The 14,677-nt window shown below is 54.7% G+C and overlaps 9 protein-coding genes across 9 annotated transcripts; 4 read left to right on the top strand and 5 right to left on the bottom strand.

Annotated features, from left to right (window-relative positions):
• Window positions 1-81: 81 nt before the first annotated feature.
• On the bottom strand, window positions 82-1,001 carry AB675_10929 (Cytochrome b-c1 complex subunit Rieske, mitochondrial; the record flags this gene model as incomplete). Its single annotated transcript, XM_018139732.1, has 3 exons — window positions 82-334; window positions 414-582; window positions 668-1,001. The coding sequence occupies 3 exons, from the start codon at window positions 999-1,001 to the stop codon at window positions 82-84; spliced, it is 756 nt and encodes a 251-aa protein (XP_017995488.1).
• A 388-nt stretch (window positions 1,002-1,389) lies between these two features.
• AB675_10930 (putative transcription factor C16C4.22) lies at window positions 1,390-2,056 on the bottom strand (the record flags this gene model as incomplete). The annotated part of the gene is made up of 3 exons (XM_018139734.1): window positions 1,390-1,815; window positions 1,862-1,947; window positions 1,993-2,056. 3 exons carry the CDS (start codon window positions 2,054-2,056, stop codon window positions 1,390-1,392), a joined length of 576 nt encoding a protein of 191 aa, XP_017995530.1.
• Window positions 2,057-2,523: 467 nt separating this feature from the next.
• AB675_10931 (putative chloride channel protein) lies at window positions 2,524-5,096 on the top strand (the record flags this gene model as incomplete). Its single annotated transcript, XM_018139735.1, has 2 exons — window positions 2,524-2,864; window positions 2,888-5,096. 2 exons carry the CDS (start codon window positions 2,524-2,526, stop codon window positions 5,094-5,096), a joined length of 2,550 nt encoding a protein of 849 aa, XP_017995437.1.
• Window positions 5,097-5,171: 75 nt separating this feature from the next.
• AB675_10932 (uncharacterized protein) lies at window positions 5,172-5,953 on the bottom strand (the record flags this gene model as incomplete). The annotated part of the gene is made up of 2 exons (XM_018139736.1): window positions 5,172-5,682; window positions 5,760-5,953. 2 exons carry the CDS (start codon window positions 5,951-5,953, stop codon window positions 5,172-5,174), a joined length of 705 nt encoding a protein of 234 aa, XP_017995451.1.
• A 564-nt stretch (window positions 5,954-6,517) lies between these two features.
• Window positions 6,518-7,162, top strand: AB675_10933 (uncharacterized protein; the record flags this gene model as incomplete). Its single annotated transcript, XM_018139737.1, has 1 exon — window positions 6,518-7,162. The coding sequence occupies one exon, from the start codon at window positions 6,518-6,520 to the stop codon at window positions 7,160-7,162; it is 645 nt and encodes a 214-aa protein (XP_017995467.1).
• Window positions 7,163-7,284: 122 nt separating this feature from the next.
• AB675_10934 (uncharacterized protein) lies at window positions 7,285-8,716 on the top strand (the record flags this gene model as incomplete). Its single annotated transcript, XM_018139738.1, has 3 exons — window positions 7,285-7,466; window positions 7,532-8,169; window positions 8,217-8,716. 3 exons carry the CDS (start codon window positions 7,285-7,287, stop codon window positions 8,714-8,716), a joined length of 1,320 nt encoding a protein of 439 aa, XP_017995476.1.
• A 451-nt stretch (window positions 8,717-9,167) lies between these two features.
• Window positions 9,168-11,237, bottom strand: AB675_10935 (GTP-binding protein 1; the record flags this gene model as incomplete). Its single annotated transcript, XM_018139739.1, has 1 exon — window positions 9,168-11,237. One exon carries the CDS (start codon window positions 11,235-11,237, stop codon window positions 9,168-9,170), a length of 2,070 nt encoding a protein of 689 aa, XP_017995492.1.
• A 741-nt stretch (window positions 11,238-11,978) lies between these two features.
• AB675_10936 (putative U6 snRNA-associated Sm-like protein LSm3) lies at window positions 11,979-12,414 on the bottom strand (the record flags this gene model as incomplete). Its single annotated transcript, XM_018139740.1, has 4 exons — window positions 11,979-12,016; window positions 12,065-12,101; window positions 12,148-12,240; window positions 12,289-12,414. The coding sequence occupies 4 exons, from the start codon at window positions 12,412-12,414 to the stop codon at window positions 11,979-11,981; spliced, it is 294 nt and encodes a 97-aa protein (XP_017995505.1).
• Window positions 12,415-13,303: 889 nt separating this feature from the next.
• On the top strand, window positions 13,304-14,573 carry AB675_10937 (3-methylitaconate isomerase; the record flags this gene model as incomplete). The annotated part of the gene is made up of 2 exons (XM_018139741.1): window positions 13,304-13,840; window positions 13,893-14,573. 2 exons carry the CDS (start codon window positions 13,304-13,306, stop codon window positions 14,571-14,573), a joined length of 1,218 nt encoding a protein of 405 aa, XP_017995518.1.
• Window positions 14,574-14,677: the final 104 nt, after the last annotated feature.

Below are 14,677 nucleotides of genomic sequence, written 5' to 3' on the forward strand. Positions count from 1 at the left end.
ACACCGCTGTCGTCTTCTGCTTCTTCGCTGCTATATCCGACAACGTTCTTCCTGCCCTTCAAAATTTGCCTTTTCTTCCCTCTAACCAATAACCAAGCTCTCATCACTCGGGAAATCATACTCCGGAATCTCCAGATTCAGCGGCGCAGGGCCCTTCCGTATACGTCCACTGACATCGTAGTGAGAGCCGTGGCAGGGGCAGAACCAGCCGCCAAAGTCGCCGGATTCGCCGATCGGGACACAGCCCAAGTGGGTGCAGACGCCGAGCATGATCAGCCATTCGGGCTTTTTGACGCGGTCTTCGTCTTTTTGGGGGTCGCGGAGGATAGATATGCTATAGTGGGAGAGAAACGTTAGCGTGAGATCTTCCGTGAGGTTGCGGACGTGTAAGGTGTGCAGGCGGGAGGACATACTTGACGCCTTCAGCATCCTTGATCTCAGACTCGGTGCGGTGGCGGATGAAGACGGGCTTGCCGCGCCATTTGATGATGACGTTCTTGCCCTCGGGGATCGAGGCGAGGTCGACTTCGACTTTGGCTTGTGCGAGCACGTCGGCGGAGGCGGACATGTTTACCAGGAAATCTGTAGTAAAGCAGGTTGTCAGCTTTCACCTCTTTTTACTGGTTGATGCGTCGTGGTTCCTCGAAGTGAAGCTCGCGCAACATACCCTGCACAGTAGCCTTCGCGCCCGCTGCGGTGAGCAGACCCATTGACCCAACCATAAAGTACTGGAACACGCGGTTCGAGACCTCGGGACTCTTGGCCTTGTATTTGGCGAAACTGGGGATCTTGTTTGTGTCGTACTTTGTGAATGGTGAGTCGAAGCTCGAGCCGGAGGTGGCGGCGGCGGCAGTGCTTTGATCTCGTCGCTGTGATGTGAGGGAGGTGGTCTGGGGAGCTAGCCGAGCTGTGGCGACAGCGGAGGTCTGGGATGTGTTGGGGAAGGCATGGCGGGTCCAGCTGCGCAGAGCGGCGCTCGCAGACGAGGGCGCTGGACGCATCGTGGCGGTTGATGAGGTGTGAATGAGCGTGAGGTGAGGATTGCGAAGCTAAGGAAATACGTCGTGAGTCGAGGAGCGCAAGGAAAATGAATCGAGGTTCGGAGGTCAACGAGCCAATCAGAGCAAGGATGATGAAGTTGAGGTTTGGAGCTGGAGCTCCACTGGCACTTTCTACATCGCTTTCAAAGGACACTGGCATCCATTGCCGGCGTACACGGTCATGGATTATTGCTCTTGCGCGGCTGTCAATTTCAATCTTTCAGTCGTGCAGCCACTTCAGGAGCAGTATTGCACGGAGATCATTGACATGAAAAGATATCTGTTTTGGCATCGGGCAGCCGCTGCATATTGGCCTGCTACCAGCGCCGGTACGTATATGCAACAATTCTCAACCGGTCATCGGATGATCGGGCTCCGGGTTTCGACTTGGACTGACTGGCTCTTCGACGAGGTCTCGTATGGGATCGGGATGGCGATGAGGCGCAGTCCGATCCGCCATGGGACTGTGAGAATTGCCATTCACCAGACCTTCGTTCCCTGAGATCATCTCCTGAATGTTCCGCGAACTTGAAGCTGGCCGATCGCCATTGACACCATTTGCCGCTGCTGCCGCTTTGTCGGCTTCTGCTTGAGCCTTGATCTTCTTCACCTCCCGATACGTCTTCGTTCTGGGAACAACATCAGACAAGAATTCCAGGTTGTCTATCCGGGCCACAGCATCGGCGATGTCCTTATAGGCGATGTTTCGCCTAGGCTTCCTCTCCGATTTGACGACGTTGTGTGCTTGTTGTGTCAGATACCAGATGAAGTTTTCCTGGAGGACATCAGATCAGTTCATTCGGATCGGTGTGCTGACTCACCGTGGCTATTGATATCGCAAAGGCTGCCGCGTTAGAGCATTGTGAGATATCCTCGTCCTGTGCAATGATCTTCTTGACTCGAGCCACTGTAGTCGTTAGTATGGAACGTAAAGGGTAGTATGTGTGCCTACGAGGTAACCTCGACGTGCCTGTCGCCTCCTCTGGTGGAGGCATAGGAGTGTTATTGTAAGGCATCGTTTCCGTACGGGAGCGCGCTCCTACTCAGTCGCTAGACTTGAGATGCTAGACGTGACGAGCAACTGTCCGATGCTACTAAAAGTCCTAAGTCTTATACGTGGCGTGTACAATGAGACGCGTCGAGTCGCGTATATCGTGGGTCGTGTTGTAGACGTTACTTTTGGAATTGATGGCAGGACAGATCGACGGGAAAGAAGTCGGAACGATAACTGCCTTGGTACTACGATTAACGATTGTCTAATAATAATGAAGCAAGAGCGCTGAAATATGGTCGCGACTTCAAAGATCAAGACATTCATAGCGCGAGATCCGAATGTGGGAAGGCGGCACAAAGTCAATATCTGGGGTATACTAGGCTGCGCGCATTCAGCTGCTCCTATCTTCCTGCGACTCGACCTCGACCGCATCACTGTGTGACTCCGTGCGTTGGTCGAGAGATTGACGATGATTGGAGGCTCTGTGCGATGAACTCGCACATATCCTTCGCTACCGACGCGCCTTCCTCAGCCCGTCCCTCAATTTCATCGCGGCGCTTCTCACGCCGACTGTCCTCGATATCTGCCAGTCGTAGTCTCGAAGACGGATATGATGGCGCGGAGAATTTGCCGGTGGAGGAGACCTTTACAGAGGAGATAGCAGAGATCAAGCGCTATGAGGACTTCACCACCGTCGACTGGGTCCAAGATGCTGCACAAGAACATTTGCGCAGGCGGAGGAGGCGGAGGGAGGCCGCCAACTTCTTCGACAAAGACGGCGTGCTCGGCTGGAGGCGCCGCATACTGGCATCTATCGATGCCGCCCAGGCGTGGATCGTTGTGACGCTGGTAGAGTCGTCATTGGCTTGATCGCAGCCGCTCTCAACATCATCACCGAATGGCTGGCCGATGTCAAGCTTGGTTATTGCACAACCGCCTGGTACCTGAACGAAGGCTTCTGTTGCTACGGTTCCGAGCAAGGTTGCGATGAATGGCATCGATGGACCTCGTTCGCCGTGTCTAACTACTTTGTGTATGCCATCTTTGCTACAATGCTGGCCTTTCTCTCGGCATATTTGGTCAAATCCTATGCGCCATACGCTGCCGGCTCTGGCATATCTGAGATCAAATGCATCATCGCTGGCTTCCAGATGAAAGGCTTCCTCGGCTTCTGGACACTCCTAATGAAGGCTCTGTGTCTACCACTTGCCATTGCCTCGGGCCTCTCCGTGGGAAAGGAAGGTCCCAGCGTTCACTATGCAACGTGTGTTGGCAACGTCATCTCGCGATTCTTCACAAAGTACAAGTTGAGCCACTCCAAGACCAGGGAGATCTTGACCGCGTCTGCCGGGACTGGTGTGGCCGTTGCTTTTGGTAGTCCGATTGGAGGCGTCCTGTTCTCTTTGGAAGAAATGGCAACGCATTTTCCGCTCAAGACGCTGTGGAGGAGCTACTTCTGTGCTCTTGTCGCGACGTCAGTGTTGGCAGCCATGAACCCTTTCAGAACAGGTCAACTCGTCATGTTCTCCGTCACGTACGACCGCGGCTGGCACTTCTTCGAAATCGTCTTCTATCTCATTCTCGGCATTTTCGGTGGCCTGTACGGTGCACTTATGATAAAATGGAATCTCGCTGCCCAGAGCTTCCGAAAGGCTTACCTAGGAAAGTATGCAATCCCGGAGACAGTCGTCCTTGCCGGCGCAACAGCACTTCTGTGTTATCCGAACATGTTCCTCCGAATCGACATGACTGAAATGATGGAGATGCTCTTCCAGGAGTGCGAAGGCGACAATGACTACGACGGGCTTTGCGAGAAAGAGAATCGATGGTCACTGGTCTTCTCTCTCGCAATTGCAACATGTCTGCGAGCCTTCTTGGTCATCATTTCCTATGGCTGCAAGGTTCCAGCTGGTATTTTCGTACCTTCCATGGCCATCGGCGCGTCCTTTGGACGCATGATCGGCATCCTCGTCCAAGCACTGTACGAGCGCTTCCCCAATTCGGCATTCTTTGCTGCCTGTGAGCCCGATGTGCCGTGCATCACGCCAGGAACATATGCATTCCTTGGAGCTGGAGCTGCGCTCAGCGGCATCATGCATATTACAGTCTCAGTCGTGGTAATTATGTTTGAGCTGACTGGCGCCCTGACGTACATCCTACCTACCATGATTGTGGTAGGTGTCACGAAAGTGGTCAGCGAGAGATTCATGACTGCTGGAATTGCTGATGGCATGATATGGTTCAATGGATTCCCATTCTTGGACAATAAAGAGGACCACATCTTCGGAGTACCCACCTCTCAAGTCATGACTAGTAACGTCGCTGTACTCCCTTCAACTGGCATGGCTGTCAAAGCCCTACGCAAATTGCTGGACAGCACCAAGTACTCAGGTTACCCCATCGTGGAAGATCTGCAAAGCAACATCCTTGTGGGCTACATTGGGAGGACGGAGCTCGAGTTCGCCATGGAACGAGCGAAGAAAGCAGGCATGCTCGCGCCGGAGACCTCATGTTTGTTCGTCCCCGAAGAGCATATTGAACCCGTAACGCCCATGGTCACTGAGCCAGCCGTAAACTTCGACAGCATGGGCATGGCTACCGTCGACTTGAGTGCGTTCGTCGACCACACACCGATCTCGGTCAATCCGCGACTGCCACTCGAGACAGCCATGGAGCTGTTCAAGAAGATGGGCCCACGAGTCATACTCGTCGAGCAATACGGCAAATTCGAAGGACTCGTCACTGTGAAGGACTGCCTCAAGTACCAATTCAAGACCGAACATATCGAGCATGCCGCTCAGCAGCAAGATGGACCACCAGGCCCTAGCAAACTCAGTGATGCGATCTTCAGGATCAGCGATTGGTTTGCAGACCGCATCAACAACCTCTCTCGCGGTAGGCTCAAGCTGTCGCCGCGACAAGCACAGAGCTGGACACGAGTGCCGACTCAGGCTCCAGAACACCCAGCTGATGACTACCACAATGAGGACGAGATACTAGAGGGGACGGAATTCGTGATCGGAGACGACGACGCGCATGGTGTAGAGATGGACACTAGATAGATTCGTAATTCTAGACCGTTTCATGCTATACATATGTCACACTCTATCCAAGACCAACTACGCTTACCGAGACCATCATATTGGCGCATCAGCATCCTCCCCCTTGCTTAACCTCCTCTGCTCTCCACTCCAATCATCCGCATCCACATGCACAACATCCCCATCCAGCTCCAACAGATCCCCTTCGCCCTCCCGCTCCGTTTCCTCACCCAGTAACGAAGCCTCCGCTTCACTCGTACCCTCCTTTTTCCCACTGCTCTCGTCTCTCCTCCCGATCACCACATTCCCGACCGCCAACAACCCTGCCCCAACCCACCACAACCCCTTCAACTCCTCCCCAAAGATGATCCACCCCATAACCGCCGTCACCATGAAGTTCGCACTCACATTTACCACACTGACCCTTGTCGTGCTGTCCCCGCGGGTCAATGCTGCGGTGAAGAGCGCCCACATGAGCGCGTTGAAGGCGAGGTTCAGACCGAAGAAGGTGAGGCGGACCAGGAGGTCAATGGGGGTGTTGTTGGGCGGGAGGTGGAAGAAGGTGGAGATGGAGGCGGAGAGGGTTGATGTTAGGGCGGTTGTTGTTCTATTTGAGGAGGGGAGCGTTAGTGGCGGCAGCGATAAAGGGAGAGGCCAGAGGTGGTCAGTCCGGAGCAGACGTACAATTTTGCGAAGACGCCATTGAGGGCGGCACATGCGCCAGAGGCAACGGCGAGGATAATCCATAGGGGCTGTCGCCGGAGGATGTCGACAAGAGGCATATTGCTGTCGACTGGAGGTGCGAGAGACGGAGACGAAGGCTTTTTCGCCGCAGGGTGGCCTGCTTGTGACCTGGGTTTTCTTTGCTTCACGGCCATGATGTGAAATTATGCAGGTACCGCAGTCTGCAGTTGAGGCCGGCAATTTTGCCGTGATGCTGGGCGGTCGTCAGGGGTGCTGTCTTAGGTAAGTTTAGCTACGCATTCGGGGCGGAGGAGCCCTGTGACGCGTGCGGCGGAAAGAGCCGTCGTGGTGGAGGTCTGGCGGCGAAGGTTACGGGTACCTCTGACCGATGGGTTCCTCCTGCTTTTGATCCTGTCTGCTTATTCTAGTAACATGAGATGTTATACCTCTAGGTCAGCAATATGTGACCTGTTTCGTAAACAGCAGCGGACTGCTTCTGATCAACGCTGCGCATGAAGCATGTCCCAGGACGGTAGGTCCTGCCTTGGCCCCAGGTCGTCTGGGCAAGGATGCCACTGGCTTGAATACGAGCGCGCCAAACCTGTCAGGAGCCGAGTCTTAACTAAACGACAAGTGTTTCCTCTCTTCATGTACTGTAAGTTTCTCGTGCTTGCCAGTCCGAAGAGAGACGGTTTCAATCATGTTTGCCCTCAACCATCAACCTTGTGACGCATGACCGCGTCTCTCAGTTTCCAAGCATGTCCGGGGTTGAAATCGTCGGCCTCGCCATTGGCGTGGCTGGCATCGCAACAGACGTCGCCTTCAGCTTGTCAACATTCAGCCGCACAGTAAAGAGCGCCAACAAATCTATCAACTACCTTCATCGTGAAGTCTCCGAGGTTGAAACGGTAACGCACCTGATTAGCACGACACTCGGAGAAGAGAAGCTCGCCAAGGCTGCGTCCGAGAAGCTAAAGGATGCCATTAAGTCGGCGCTCGAATCATGCAAGGATGTTCTCAAGGAGATCAGTATCGCCATGAATCCGGTGAGCAATAAGAAGGACCCGCCTCCGGCGTATGCCGCGACAGAGAGGCAGCCGATGGCGAAGCCGTCATTCTTTCGTAGGCTCAAGTTTACGCTCATGGAGGAGGAGATCATGAAGATGAGAGATAGTCTCAGGTCCTCGATCGGCATGATTGGGCTTCTCGTTCAGCTTTTGCTCTCAGCTGCTCACATCAAGGAGCATCCCGGCCAAAGCCTGCCGGTCGAGCGTCTGCAGGGCCTTGCAGCGTATGGTAAGGCAAAGGAGAAGCCGGAGGAAGAAGAGAAGTCGCCTGTTAAAGAGAAGCCGGTGAAGGAGGAGAAGTCGGCTGAGGGCGACAAAGGCTGGAGAAGTCTCTAGATACGCCGCCATGCAAAGGCTCGCCCAAGCCAGTATTGTCGAAGCTGCCTAGTAAGGCAGTCAACACTGTCGCTGCCGCGTTGTCGCCCTCAGCGCCAGCGTCTGCTCCTGTCATAACCGCCATGGCTGCACATGCAACGCCTACCGCAGGAACTCCAAGACCATTTGGGGCAGCGGCGGGTCCAGTAACGACGTCCATCCCCAACAGAGAGCCCGGCGCAGAAGATCGACCGAGATTCTACGTCATGCCACCACCACCTCCACCGCCGCCAGTGCCAGGCTTGAACCCACAAAAGCCGCTCTCGTACCTGCCACCACCTCCCACACGCCCGCTATATACCCAATCCTGGCCCATCGATCTCCTCCCAGCTCCGTTCGTCGCTACCAGACCCAACTAGACGACCATTCTCGTCTCGTCACCCGCCTGCTCGAAGAGATCAGTAACCCAGACTATCACACCTCGCACCATTTACGCGCCAAAATGAGCTTGGACATCCTCTCGCACCATCTCGACGCGTGGAAGACCTACGTCACGCAGGACGACTACGATGACTTCGTCAAGTACTTCGACAAGCTCGAACTCTTTGAGATCGCTGACCACTGGCATGACTATGCTTACACGCATGGCCAAGGGGTTGAGCAGGCGCCGCTTTTCCAGACGAAGCCGACGACGAGCCTTTTCGGCTCTGGCACCACCACGGGCGCAGGGCTCTTCGGCTCCGGGGCCGCTACAGGAACCGGTGCAACCCTCTTCGGAACATCCGCAAGGCCAGCTCCGCCGCCACCAACAGCGCTCTACGGCGCACCCCAGCCTCAGCCCCAGCCCGGCTTTGGTTCCACGGCGGGACTGGATCGACCAGTGGACACGCGACCTACGCTCTCGCTCTCTCCCTCACGAGCAGCACCGCCACCGCCAGCAGCCCGACCACAGTCGCAAGCAACATACATCCCGCCGGTCTACCGACCACCGCCTCCAGCAGCAAGGTCATCGGAGCCGATAGCCTGGGGTCCTCCCCCATCAGCAGCTAAAGACTCCAAGCTACAAAGGCCCCAGACCCTGGAAAAGAAGATACGAACCCGGATGGAGCGCCACCAGCTGTGAAGCCAGCAGTGCCATTCAGCTTTGCCGACCACAGTATGCCCGTAGGTCAGCCCTCGGTGGCGATACAGCCAACCGCAGGACGTGACGCATCAAATAAGCTGGACGTGGTCAGAGACACGCCTGGGCGAGTGCCGGAGGAGCTGAAAAAGGCTGTAACAGAGGGACGTGGTACAGAGAACACATTTGTGTCGTGGGGCGCCGATTCTGAGGAGGACGACGCCGAGGACGAGGATTTTCCATTTATACTTGGAAGCGACGAGTATGACGAGGTACGCAAGGAGCACAAAAAGGTTGACGCCCTAGACGAAGAGGAAGAGGAGGGTGAGGAGTTTCCGATGGACATGGAAAAGATTCGCGCGATGCTGTTCGAGTATACGACCTTGACTAAGGATGAGGTGGAAGGAGCGCTACCGTCGATACCTGCTGTTGAATCTGCCGCACATACGAAGTAGTTATCTTGGTCTACTGTACCAGATTGGGAATAAGAGTCTTGTGCAATGTACCTGCAGTGCAGCAATGGTGTGGTATGGCGCGTCCTACTCAGATTGCATGGGCATGGTATTGTCGGTGCCCTCGTATGTTGTTTCTGTCATGGCGGAAGTGATGTTCGAAGGCATTCTGGGTGGAAGCTGCTTGAATTACAAGAAAATGCAAGGAGCTCTTTCCCGAGACGACAGCACATCCTTGACATTTGGTCGGTCGCTAACCCGCCAGCGAAATAAGCGCAGACAGTGGTGCACTGAATATGCTGTGAGTTGATTTCGCTTGTGGAATACGGGGAACAACAATGCTACGGTCTGCTACTTACAACCGAATTGCAACCATTCGAGGTGGCATCCACCTCCTAGCGCCTTGCAGCCATCAAAACTGCCGTAAAAGAGCCTTCACGGAAGAATGAGTCCTCTACTTCGCCTTCCCGTTCACAGCGGTAGCGTTGTTGGCACCAGCAGCAGCGACCAAGGGAATAGTGCCCGTCGGAGCAGGCGCCTTCCCGACCGAGAAGCTGACCTTCCGCTCCTTCCCCTTCCCCTTACCCAAATCCTTCGCCTCAACTTCCTTCATCGCCTTTGCTGCAGCTGCAGCTGCAGGACCATTCTTGCCATCAGCATCCGCAGCAGTCACTGCGCCTGGATTGCCAAGCGAACCCGCCTCATAGCCTAACGACTTGACGATACCGAGTCCCTTTGTGCGTCCCTCGCGAAACAATATCCTGTCTCCCACACTGAGGAACTCCGGCCTCTGGACGAAGCGGAATGCCACGGTAGCACGATCTCCAGTCCGGATGTACTCGCGATCGATGTCTATGATGGCACAGGTCTGGCTGACGGGTCCTACGTGCAGCATTGCCTGGTACTTTGGCCGAATGGTGGTTGCGTGGCTCAAGATGAGAACCTCGGCAACGAACTCGTAGTGCACTTTGGGCATCGTGTCGAGTTTTGGCAGGACGACCATTCCCTTGCGCACCTCCTTCCGCCGAACACGCTTGAGTGCAAAGCTGGCGGACTGACCTGCAGACACAAACGGCACCTGGATGCGTTTTCGCTCGATCGAGCGGATATTGGTTGTCTGGAACTGGCCGAGGGAGTCTGGGCCAACAATGACGTTATCACCAGTGTGTATGAGCCCGGACTTGACAACGCCAGATACCACGGTGCCAACGAAGGGAACAGAGAAGGTGTCGTTGATATGGAACTCGAATGGTGCTTGAGCGTCGTAGTGGCCGTGATGAGGCAGGATATTGAGGAATGTGCGAACCAGGTCGAGACATTCTCCAGTCACGTTGGAGACTTGGAAGACAGGGCAGATGCGCTGCGAGACGAATTGAGTGGCGGTCTCGACGGTCTGCTCGTGTGTCTTGATGAAGACTGGGATCTTGCGGGCACCTGGAGACTTCAAGATCCGGGTGAGCTGAGTAATGGTCTGTTCGAGGATGTGCGGTGGGCATATATCGATCTTGGTGATGACGACCATGACGGGGACGTTGAGGGCCAGAGCGATGCCGAGATGCTCCTTGGACATGCCGATCAGCCCGTTATTGGCTGCCACCATGAGTAGGCAGTAATTCGGAGAGCTAGATAACAGGCCGAAGACAGTCGTCCGTAGGTATCTCTCATGGCCAGCCAGGTCAGAAAAGGAGATGACTTTGGCTGAGCGAGTGCCGATCTCGGCCCAAGTCAACTTGCGGCCAGGGACGTTAGACGCAACGATCTCGCCATGCGTATCAAAGCCCATGATTTCCATGCCGACAGATGAAGTACGACCAGACTCAATCTCGTGCTTGTGACGGAAAAGGTTGACACGGGCTTTGCCACGGCCATCGTCAAGTCCGCCCTTGACGAGCACACCCAACATCGTGGACTTGCCGGCGTCGACATTGCCTACAACAGCGATGCGGGTCTCGATGACTTCCTCAGGTGTCTCCGGCTTCTGGCGAATAAGGAGCTTTCCATAGCAGGCGTTCGAAGCTGGCTTGGTCTCGGCCTCAACATCGCCGCCAACGTTGTAGGTCAGGAGTACCCGCACATCCGATTTCAATGTTGCGGCGGCCTCTGTGACTCGTGCAAGGGCTAGATTCCACTGTGTTCTGGTGAAGCCCAATGACTCGCCACCGTCCTCCAGACCTAAATCGAAGAGTGACTCGCCATGTCCTTCGTCTAATCGTGCTTGCAATAATCCTGTAAGTTGCTGCAGAGTGGCGCCAGAGTCCTCGGTCTCGTCAAGTAGCCAGTCCTTCAATTTCGTCTGCGTGGGATTGTCAGACAAGCCCAGCTGGTCGATTACGTCCAGCTCGGCGTGATCCTCGGTGACGGCTGACTGGCCTCCAGTAGAGTAGCCGCTGACGCTTGGAGCTATCGAGCTTATCCTCTGGACACGGTTCTTGGCCTGCTGCTTGTCGACGTAATCTGCGAAGTCAGACAGGGCTAACTCGCCCTTCCGTCTGTCCTGTGGCGTTTGCTTTATTCGTGTGCCCATGTTGGAGGGGGGTTTATGGCTGTAGCGGATGTTGTCAGGCGCTGGTAATTGTCGTATGGAAGCACTCACCCTCTGAGAAGAGAAGTATGAATTACTTAGTCTGCAATGCTTGTGTGTCCGCCCCCGTGATCAGTTTGGTATTCGTATTATCATATCTGTACTGGAACTGAGGTAGAGAAAGGGTGGTGGCGAGGTCAGGGCGGCTACGTTGTCATGACGGGTCTTGGTCGTCGAAGGACTTGTCGCAGTGTAGTAGAGATACGTTGTCAGATGAGTGGTTAGATCAGCGCGAAAGAGGGACGGCCACGATGATCTAGATAGATGTAGTCAAAGTGGTTTACTGAATCGAGTCATGACGGTAGTGACTCGTCTGAGTTCCGCGACTTTTGAGTCACCCCGCGTCCCCCGCGCCTGGCCGCTCTTGCTTGTTTGTACATCTACACTCATTCCTGCCTGGCCCATGCCTTGAGTCGTGCTGTCGACCTCTCGCGCGTCTTCTGCTGGCTCCTTTCGCAAGTCTGCCTTGCCATTGACGGCAATATGGCTGCTATTCAATCTGTGCTACCGCTACAGTGTCTGCCCTGTCTCGCCACATGCTGGCTGCGGTTTCTAGGGGCTCATTCTGGCCTTCGCGATGTAGCTTTGCACAAATGCTGCTCCTTCAGTGCTGAAGCAGTCGTGACTCGCAGCTTACACAGGGAGGAAGGTCATCGGTTTGTTCTGATTCGTACGAAGAGTTCCTCACGCTGGCTGGGGTGAGATGAGGACTACCGAGTCACCTGAAACCGTTAGCTACGGTATGTTTGACGTGTTATTCACAGACTTACCTCTCACAAAGAGCATGTCTGACTGCTTCTTCTGGGTCTGCTTCCGTCAGTCGATCGTGCGCCGCCCTCCAGGAGCTCGGTACCTTGATTGCATCATCGCTGTCGTCTTCGTCGTCGATGATGTAAATTGTCTCCTCTACCTCGCCAAGCACCAAGTTGCAGTGGCTGTCGTATGCCTGTAGAAGCCTGTCAGTGCGAGCCTCTATTTCCTCAGCGCAACATACGTGTAGGCGGCCCTTCAATTCACGGTCGCCTCGAAGTTTGACGAACACTACTTCGTTCAGAGAAAGCCGTACTAGATCGAGGGGCTCAGACACGGGGCCCGCAGCATCGTCGCCCGAGTCTGCCATAGTCGCACCGTATGTGAAGTGTCGAGCGGCGTGCAGTGAAGCCGAAATCGATCGTCCAGATCGCGCAGACAATAATTTCTGCGGGGAAAATGACGTTCGCCCGAAACGGAACTCGGCCTTCCTAAAACAGCTTCTATTTGCTCGTTCGAATGGTCATGAACATATATATGGATTCTCTCGCCGCGATTTTGCCTCGCCGAAGGCACCTTGAAGTTGAGCCGGATATTTGTGTTACTCCCCCTCCTTGGACTTAGGGGAAATCTGGGAGCGGCGGCGGCGTTCGATGGACAACACATTGCATTTTCGCTACGAATGTGTGGGATTAAGGCAGTGAATCTCAATCAGTGCCGACGCCTTCCTGATGGACTTTGGTCTGGGACCCAATCGAAGGTACTTCGCTTCAACTAAAGCAGCGGCTTCTGACGCACGTCACTTGCATATTCTCCCTTCACTCTTCCATTGTCCGTGTCTCCTGTCACGAGACCGTATGTCCTATCTCAGTCAAACAGTGAGATGTGCCAACTCTCCTGCTGGCCGCAAGACTTGTGCAGTCCACAGGCCTGCTATCGACCACGCCGGTCGGATGAGGCTGGGTTGCCAGGGACTGCTTCCGTTTTGTTCACCTCCCGGTATCGCTTCTCTTCATAGCCTTACGTCGAAATTGCAGCTGACCACGGGCGAACCGCATTCGTACTTATCACTTCTCTGACAAACCCCAGCCATTCATGGTTTTGCCTTTCTCTCCCCGCACTGTAAAAGGCACATCATTGACCACGTCGAAGGTGCGTCCGCCGATCGGGACCTGCCGATCTAGACCATATAGGGAGGCCTTTGTATCTTTGCTTCTGTGAATGACTGCATCTCGGCCGCGAGAACGGAAACCGTGACCATGGCAGAAGCACCAGAGACCATTCCCTTCACATACTACAGAGGAGGAACCAGCAAGGCGCTATTCTTCCACGCCAAGGACCTGCCACAACCCGGGAAGCTACGCGACCGTCTACTTCTGCGGCTGATGGGCTCGCCTGACCCCATGCAGATTGACGGGATGGGTGGCACTCACCCCGTCACAAGCAAGATAGCAGTCCTTGGCCCCAGCAAAAGACCTGGCGTGGACGTCGACTATGACTTTGCCCAATGCAGCATACGGACCAACCACATCAGCTGGGAAGGAGGGTGTGGCAACATCAGTAGTGCTGTTGGACCTTGGGCCATTTCTCAAGGACTCGTCGATGCACGTTCTGGTACTAGTAAGGATACCGCCCTAGGGACCGTGAAAGAAGTCAGGATATGGATGGTAGGTCTTGGAAACATGCTCATCGCTCACGTTCCGGTCAATGAGAAAGGAAGAGTGATAGAGAAGGGACAGCAGGCGATCGACGGTGCACCAGGTACAGGAGCTGCAATATGGATGGACTACAAGGAGGTAGGTAAAAGTCCATCACGACATGCCATAGTGGCTGACGGGCGACCTTCAGACAGCAGGTGGAGCATGTAAGAAAGGTCTTCTACCCAGCGGTAATCCGGTCGATTCTGTGACAGTCCGAGGGAAAGAAGTCGAAATCAGTATCTGCGATATCGCCAACATAATGGTCTATGCTCGAGCAGCAGATCTCGGCATCTCCGGAACGGAACCTGCACGAACTCTGAACGAGAGCAAGCAGCTCATTGATGACGTCCGGGAACTTCGAGGGCGCGCTTCCCAAATGATTGGCTTGTGTAGCAGCTGGGAGAAAGTTGATGAAGAGATCCCCAATCTGCCCTATGTGGTTTTACTGGTCGAGTCAAAAGATGGGGATGACGGCGATGTGCAGGGTCGGCTGTTCCTCGACAACTACTGCCACTCATCGATGGCAGGAACTGGAGCAACTTGCACGACAGCTTGTGCGCATATAAAGGGCACGCTCGTCAATCAAATGTCTCGACCACTGCAGCGGAAGCTACGAGCATTCAAAGTCGGGCATCCTGTTGGTCATCTTCCGGTGATAGTCCAAGTCAAGTCGGGCACTGGTATCGATGCAGGCAGGTTGCCAGAGTTCAGTACGCTGAGTTTTGTCAGGACGGCTAGGCAGATCGCAAAGGGTGAGTTGTGTATACCGGAAGACTTCGATTGGGCCGCTGGTCGTTTAGAGATTAATGGTGGACTGAATGGACACTGAGTCTGAGCACTGAGCGAGTAGACGAGGACATAGTGTTCTTGCGACGTGAACTGTGAGTGCAGCATGTAATGAAGCAAATCGTTATGGCACAAACCAGGACTCAC

The sequence above is a fragment of the Cyphellophora attinorum genome (genome assembly GCF_001299255.1).
Source record: "Cyphellophora attinorum strain CBS 131958 chromosome Unknown Contig39, whole genome shotgun sequence".
NCBI classification, from domain to species: Eukaryota; Fungi; Ascomycota; class Eurotiomycetes; order Chaetothyriales; family Cyphellophoraceae; genus Cyphellophora; species Cyphellophora attinorum.